Raw genomic sequence first — 8,505 nt, forward strand, 5'->3', positions numbered from 1 at the left:
GGGGAGGGAACATCCCTAATTTTACTTATTTTAAACTAACCAACTTGCCAAAAACAATGCAGTTTAAAAAACCAAAATCCATAACCAAGTACAAAGTTAACGCTGTTCCATTGGTATTCACTCAGTACTTTTTTCCTTTGCTTGCTTCTCTGCTATTTCTGCCTGATGACAGACAAGAGTCTCCTAATAAAGGCTGCACATGCAAGAAAGATGTGTCTGTGTCTGTAACAGCTCGTCTCCGAGCCGGGGTCTGGAATGTCTTTGTTCCGTGTCGGTGGCACTGACCGAGTGAGAGTAAAGCTCAGCTCCAGCAGAGGGAGCTTTGTCACAGCTGCTGCGGGAGAGGAACTCGGAGCGAAACTCTTCTTAGCAGTGTGTTTAGTAAACTTGCGGCCAGGGAGCGCATCCAGGCCGGAGTGCCTCGCTACGGAGGTGTTTCCCTCCTTGTTTTACACCCGCTGTGCTTGAGTCTCCCGCTGAAGATGATCCAGCGGTACCGGGGGCAGGAATGCTGGGATGGTACCCCAGTGTTTGCCACACACGTCACAGTCCTGAATGAGCAGTGTGAGGCGTTGGCCGGGGCACATCCTGGAGGTGCCCAACACATCCCTTCCCATCAGCCACATTCCCTCCCCCAGTCTGATCTAGGTGTGCTGGTTCCAGCTCTGGTACCAGATTCCTTCTGCTGTGCTGCAGAGAATCCACTCTGCTGGGCAGGGCTGAGCCATTAGGGCAGAGTGGCTGTAGAGGCAAGAGAGGCTGGGGAGGAGGACAGAGCACCCCAAAAAGAGGGCGCGGCACAGCTGAGCACCTCAAGTGTCTGCACAGGAGGGAGAGGTGCTGTGCTGGTGCTGTGCACCCCCGAGGAACTGAGGGATAAGGACTTCACCCATCCCCACAGGAAGCAGTCGGTGGTTTAACATCCCAGTGAACACTGTAATCACATGTGATGCTGGACAAAGTATTTAATGGCCTAGATAAAAGTATTCGGGTTGTTTAATTGCTGCTTTACATAGACCTACTGCCCTACTTTTACAAGGTTTAGAATTGTGCTGAGAAATTGTTTCCATGGAAGCAGAGATCACTAAAGAAATAATGCACTCCACATTTCCTACCGGATTATTCCTTTTAAAGCCTGCTGTTCTAAATAATTAACTCTTGTAGTACTGTTGCAGCTTAGCATGGATTAAAAGAAATAATACTTTTTTGGTGTCATAGAGGCATTACATTTTCTAAAATGTATAATATATATAAGTAGTTGAATATATACATATATTTGGAAGAACTTGTCTTTAAAGTAAGTCAGTTCCTTCCTTATTTACAGAGGGGAAAATCCACCAGTAAAAGAAAAAGTCAATGAAGAAGTGCATTTCTATTTTGAACTATATTTCACATTTGGCATTTAAATAATGTGAAATAAAATATAGACAAGATATGAGGAGGTAGGTGATAGTTAAATGGATTTTGACTTTGAAGGAGGGATGTGAAAATTAAAAGAAAAAAGGACATTATTTTAGTGTAGGTAAATGAACGACTCAGAAATGGGAAAAGAGTTGCTAAACTATTATAGAATCATCAACATGACAAATTGACTTACCTGGCAGTTTTAATAATAGTTTTAGCTGTAGATCTCAATTATTTTCCAAGAAAGCTAACTGCAGTTATTATTACCTGAAGGAATATCCAGATTGTGTCCTGCTTTGGCAGAGGGTATTTACATCCCATTTCCATGTGGAGCTCTGATTTTACACCTATTCCCTGGCAGGCAGGTTCTTCCCAGTGTGCACAGAGCCACGAGTGCAGGAGCTGGCAGCTGGAAGTGGGGCAGTGCTCAGGTGAGCAGCACACAGGTAGGAGTTGACTGCAAGGCACATGGCTGGGAGTGCAGTGCACACACTGCTCTGTGGTCATTACTAGTCTCAAAATAATAATTTATAAAGAGTCTGACAGGGTTTGACAAATCAGATGAATAGGACTGACTTAATGCAAGCTGGAAGATCTTTGTCAGCTGCTGCCAAAGCACATGGAAATGGTAAGACAGGTTTATAGATCACTGGGAGAGTTGAGAGCCTCTGGAATGTTCTGTAAAAGGCATTATTAACATCCAGATTGAAAATTTTCTCAAGAAATAACAAACAACTTTGTAAGGGCAACATAAGCATGAAAATCAGTATTCCTAGTGCTGCCTTGGGATGAGCATGTGCCAAAGGGAAGGTGGGAGAGAAGCTTTCCATGCTGGAAAATGAGGCTGATTTCTGCAGGAGAGCAGCCATCAACCTGGTCAGCTGTGGTTCCTCTTGAAACAGCAGCTCCTCCAGGCAGCAACCATCAAACTCCCAAAGACTTTATTTAATAAGGCTATGAAAATAGAAAGTCCATTACTGATAAGAATCTAGATAGTGGAATGATAGAGATGCTGTGCAGTGAAAGACATAGGAACAACCATGATGGAAGTGGAGTAGGATTTCCTGCAGAAAAGGAAGAACCTCTTTAAACAGCCATTTGCATACAGTCCATGCAAAGACTAAATAAAGAAAAGAGCCAGCTGCTGGTCTTTAATCCATAACGGAAGCCCATGGCAGGAGCTTGGCTGCTGTCTCTTTCTTCCCTGTTGTTTCCTCATCAAGCAGGAGTGAGGGAGGTAGCTGGAGGCAGGTGCCACTCCCTGAGAAGTAGCAGGGAGCTGGGAAGGTGTTGACTGGGATTTGGGAAGGAGATGCCAGTTGTTTTGGAAGAAGAACCTGTTTGGTGGGTCTGATTTGAATCAATAAAGGGAGCAGCACGGCAGTGTGTAGGAATGAGCAGCATCCATCAGTGGATTAAAGCTTTGGATGCTGCCTGCTGTCGCTCAGGACTTTATCTGTGCTTTTCTCCTGCACTATGGAGCCTCTGTTTGGGGTTGTGCTGGGTTTGATTCTGGCAGTCGCTTCACCAGCCCACGACAGCTGTACCTGTGCGACCAACAAGTGGGCAGTGTGTGCCCAGGACAGCCCAGGCAACTGCACCTGCAGGCTGGCAGGCTCAGATCAGCCTGTAGACTGCTCAACCCTGACTTCTAAATGCTTCCTGATGAAGGCAGAAATGATCCCCCTGAAAGAGAAGCGCCTCTGGAGACCTCCCCAGGGGGTGTCAGACAGCGATGGCATTTACAACCCCGACTGCGAGGACAGCGGTGTCTTTAAAGCCAGGCAGTGCAATCAGTCCAGCACCTGCTGGTGCGTGAACACCGCGGGCGTGCGGAGGACCGAGAAGGGAGGCAGCAGCCTGAACTGCAGCGAGCTGGTCCGGACAAGGTGGATCTACATTGAGCTGACACACAAGAGGAGCTCCAGTGCCTTCGCTGTTCGCGACGTGGCAAAGGCCCTGACGCAGCTGTTTGAGAGCAGGTACAAGCTGCACCCCAAGTACATCGCGGCCATCAAGTACGACCCCCCCCTTATCCAAATCCGCCTGGACCAGCACAAGAAACCCAGGTGGGATGTAGATATAGCTGACGTGGCCTATTACTTTGAAAAAGACGTGAACAATGACTCCGTGTTTCCTTCCAACAGTAAATTAACTGTCTCAGTCAATGGAGATGCTCTGGCTATTGAAAAGCTCTGGATTTACTATGTGGATGAAAAGCCCCCAGAGTTCTCCATGAGGCAGCTGGCAGCTGGCATTGGTGCTGTGGTCACCGTGGTGCTCCTCACTGCTGGCATTGGCATTGCCGTGCTGCTCGTCCTCAGGTGGCTGCGCACAAGGACATATAAAAAATTTGAGTGTAAAGAAATGAGAGAAATTAAAGCCCCAAGCTTAGAGCTGCCCTGAGCTGAAAGAAGAATGGCAACTGCAGGAAGAAAAGGGAAAAAAAAAGGCACAAAATACAAAGAACAGACTCGGTATATGTGATGGATTTGGAGTTTTTTCCTTCCTACAAGAATTTGTACAGTGAATGTTCTAAATTATTCTTGTTTAGTAAGAATAAATTTTTGTAGTATAAATGAATTTGGGAGTCAGTTACCTAAATATTTTAAATTACTCCTGCTTTGGAGGGTAAGAAAACTGTTACAGCTGTCTATTTAACATAACACAGAAGGCTTTCACTCCTGCTGCAGGCCTGGCTCAGATTGCTTAAATACTTAAATACTCTGTGGTGTTCTTGGTGTATCTGTTTACTGAAATTAAAACACTTGCCTCAGCATATTTGGGCTATATTGCTGCTTTTCTCATGGTAGACTTTTTTAAAATGCAGTTTGTTTTTAGTTCATGTGGATTTTGAAAAACAAAAGTTTCTGGAACTTTTTAATCAGCAAATAATTTTATGAATATTACTAAATAACCATATAAGATAATGATAAGACACTCTGCAACATCAGAGGCTTTTATAGAGTGATTTGTTAGGAAACATCCCAGGTGTTGGGTCACTTCCAGGGGCGGAGATCCCAAGTTCCTGGGTTTGTATTCAGGCACCACAGTGAGCTATTCCCACTTGTGCTCTTGAATAAGGGTCTGACACTCCTCGTCAGCAAAGATCTCTTGATCCCCATGCAAGCATAAGTTAACCTTGGTGTTCTGCCCACATTCCAGCTCTGGTAATAGCTTTCTGTCTACCTAAATTCTCTGGGCAACTTTAATGGAAGGAGATATTTTTCAGTGTTGTACAGCTTCACAGAAACACTGCACAATGCTCTGGGACAGGCAGAAAAAGAGCTTTATTCCAATTGAGCTGTGGGGGGAATTTAAGAGCAGAGTGTAATTACTGAACTTGGAATTTGGCCAACACACAACTGGACTGCTTTGCTACCTACTCATCTGCTGCATTCCTGGTTTGGAGAGTCATACCCACAGTGAAGGATATTTTAAAGAAAATAATGCTGCTTGTTGAATGTTGGGATATTGTCAGTTCCATTCTCTGTGCTGCATGTGGATGTCTAAGTCCATCTCTCTCCTCTGCTTCCTCCAGCAGCACCGGCTCCACCTGGGCACTGCCACAGGGCCAGCAGCTCTTTTCTTCTCTGAATTCGTTTCAGTGTTGCTCATTTGTAATTCTAACAGTCAGGAATGTGCTACTTCCATGGAAAACCACCAAAATGCAGCTCTAGTTCTACTGAATGGAAAGGATATCAGGGAAAAAAGGGAAGAGGCTTTGATTCTGATTCTGCCTTTGTTTATAGACACTGTTGGGTAATAACATTTGGTTCAACACACACCATTTCCATTTGACCTCACACTTGTTCATTTACCTGCTGGGAAATTCTGGTACATACTTTGGGGCAGATGCATCCCATTTTCCCAAAGTAAGGTTTTTATATTATTGCAGCAGCAGCATTAATACATTCACAGTTTTGGAGCAGGGTCTATAATTCATTGTGTGCCTTACAGCAACATGTCAAAGCTGGTTGTTTGTCAGTCAGGAATACACACTTGTCTGAGAGAAGATGAAGTGAGAATTTGAGATCTAGGCTGGATCTTTCCATGTCATAGGAAAACTCAGAACATAGCCTAACTCCACACAATTTCACAAGTAGCCATTTATAATTAAAAATCTAGAGCTGAGCAGCCCTCAGCTGAAGAAATGTAGGATGAGAATAAAAATTTTCCAAGTACATTGCTGAACCAATTTTTTAACTTATGTAGAGCAGATCAAATGTGTTTGATCCATGTGTTTGAGAGGCTGGTGCTGACCTTCGATCAGGGATCATGAGATGTACAGCCTTTTCTGGACATCTACAGTGGTTTTCACCAGTCTTTTAAAATCCCTGCATTGTTCTCTTTTCCATTACAGGAAAAAAATGTTACTTTCAAAGTGAATGATGAGATTTTATATTATAATATAAACATTTATTTAGACATAACATTCAGTAGGAGAGGCAAAAGTGACTAATTGTTGAAAAAAATCTTAACAGGTAACAGTGTCAGCATCTTTCCTTGGCTCCTGCTTTTCTTTTTAGTAGCTGAGATTGAGAAGAGAGGCTGTTGTGGTGCCATTCAAATTTTTAATATTCATTAAAGGGCTGCCCTATGAAAGCCCGGGTTGTGGTTGGTTGTTTCTGTGCTAGTCCTTCAGCACAGTGAACTGCACACTGGTCAGGGACTGGAAATGCACTAGGGTTGGTTAATAGGAGGGATAAGGTATCTGCAGTTAATCAATAAAATGAGATTAACTGAAGCACAGGAACCTCTCCTTAGACTAGATCATTCTACTTGAATGAAACAGTGTAGAGCTACTGTAGCATATGGACTTGAATAAACCGAACAGACCCATTGCCCCATTGCTGAGTACTCATTTCTCTCCTGCCACCTCTCACACCAAATCTTTTTTGCACATGGCAGATCTTGTATTTTGCTGTAACAGCCCATCACATTCTGCCTGTTTGACTTTCTTACCACTCCTGATAGTCACTCTGAAAAAGAGACAATGAGCCCTTTTTCAGCTTTAAACGTTGCAAAATGAAAATGCTTTTTACTATTCAGATTTTGAGGCTGTTAACTCTAAAATTTCTAGTGATCCTTTTCCTGATTACATCATCCTGTTTTAATGGAATGTTTGCTCGGGTTTTTTTAAGTAATTATGCCCTGTGCTCTCTGCAGTGGGTTCTGGGTTCTGTGGGTGATAGCAGAGAGTGCCTTTGTGCTGCTGCCTACTTAGGTTATAAAGGGGGGGTGTGCTTACTTTAAAAATGCCAGAGCTGGATATTGCCTAAATTATGTTCTGCAGTTCCAACTGGCTGCTTTGGGAAGCTCAAATTAAACACATGCAGGGAAAAAAAAATCCCCTCTCTGCACTCCAACTCTGAAGAGGCCCTGTGCTGCCCTTTGCACACAGTGCCACTACCCCTGGGCAACTGCACAAAATGAGATTTGGCCTTCACTTTCAACTACAACTTTTGTACCACTCATGATCTGAGGACAGTGCCAGAAGCAATGGCAGCACTACAGCAAGGAAATGAAAGATAAGGATTAAAACCCTCTTAAACTCTGTTCTTTCTACTCCCTCTGGTAAAGTCCATGTCCACCTATATCTCTGAGTATGTGCCCTGGAATTCTCTGACATGAAATGCCTCTGTTGGTTTGTAGGTGTTGGTGTGTGCACACACCTGTGTGCTCCACACCTGCATTAAAAACACACACATCACTGTTTGTCAAAGCAGGGAAGCCTCCGGAAAATCCAGCACCAGATCTTCCTCTGCAGTCACCACTCTGCAGCCTCTAGCTCTTTGCAGTAGCAAAACAGTCCAACCTGCTGCTGCTGTTGTGGAACAGCAAAGAATCCTCTTTTTGTCCCATCTTCCCTCACTTAAGAATAATCTTTTAGGGATGTTTAGACTGGGATTAAGCCAGATGAGGTTACTGATGAAAATCTTAATGACTGTCATGTAAATACACCGAGGTCCCTCTTGAAACACCTGCATCTCTGGGATGTTATTGACAGCTGGAGACAAGATCCCTTCAATACTTCTTAAAATGTTTAAACCTTGGGGAATCATCCTGAAAAAAGACAAATCAATATTTACTGTTCAAATATCAAAACCACTTTTTCAGTGAACAGTTAAAAGAAGTAACAGATTGGCCCTTCCTCCACTTCTCCTTAATTGGGCCAGGTAATGCTATTAAACAGATCTTCCTTGTGCAGGTATAATTATCCTTTCCAAAGCATTTCCACAGATTTGCCTCAGGGTTTTAAATACTGCAATTACTTTTTTTTTTTTTTTTGGTCAATGTTAAAATTAATCTTTAGTCATTACCATTGCTATCAAAGCAAGAAAAATCAGTTTCCAGAACTTTTACTATTATTTTTCAGCAGTTCTAACCAAATCTCTTGTACCAGGCTTCACCTGGTTAAAATTTCATCCATGGCAGGCAGCCTGACAAGCTCCAGATCTCATTTGCACAATGATCCCTGGTCCCTGAGGGATGACACTCCTACAGCCCCACTCCAGCTCCAATCAAGCGCCACAGAAACAATTAGGGAGACTTTGCATTATCTAAATGAAAGATTGAATTATGAAAATGTGCACTGCTAATTTTCCACTGAGGTTTTTACATGTGGACCCAGCAGTACTAGTGGTATATGTACCCAACCTTTTTCAAGTGGTTCTTTTGAGACAAATTTATCTTTTGAGATAAATTTATCTTTTGAGATAAATGCCTGTCCTTGTAAGGCATGAAGTGAGAAATCTTAGCATTTTTGCTGTTCTGGTTGCACCCAGAAAAGCTGCTTGGAACAATTAGAAGGCAATGAAAAGAGAACTCCTTATTTCCAGCCTCTTCACTCATGTTTTGGAATTAAATTCGGCATTGAATTTTATTACAGCTTTTAGAGGAACAGTTTTACAGGAAATTTCTGCTTGGTTCAGTCACTTCATTTTCTGGATTTTAAATCTACATTTTTAAAAACATCAACAACAGATAATATGCAGCAATAGTTAATACCTATTAAATTCTTAAAGAGTATCCTCTAACTGCTATTTCAGCGGGGAAGGGGAGGGCAAAGGACAGTTAGTACATAACCAACACACTCAG

The 8,505-nt window shown here is 43.0% G+C and overlaps 1 protein-coding gene across 1 annotated transcript; it reads left to right on the plus strand.

Annotated features, from left to right (window-relative positions):
- The first annotated feature begins 2,585 nt into the window (after positions 1-2,585).
- On the plus strand, positions 2,586-4,185 carry TACSTD2 (tumor associated calcium signal transducer 2). Its single transcript, XM_009088767.4, has one exon. The coding sequence runs from the start codon at positions 2,881-2,883 to the stop codon at positions 3,808-3,810; it is 930 nt and encodes a 309-aa protein (XP_009087015.3). The 5' UTR covers positions 2,586-2,880; the 3' UTR covers positions 3,811-4,185.
- Positions 4,186-8,505: the final 4,320 nt, after the last annotated feature.

Source organism: Serinus canaria, chromosome 8, assembly GCF_022539315.1.
Source record: "Serinus canaria isolate serCan28SL12 chromosome 8, serCan2020, whole genome shotgun sequence".
Classification (NCBI taxonomy): Eukaryota; Metazoa; Chordata; class Aves; order Passeriformes; family Fringillidae; genus Serinus; species Serinus canaria.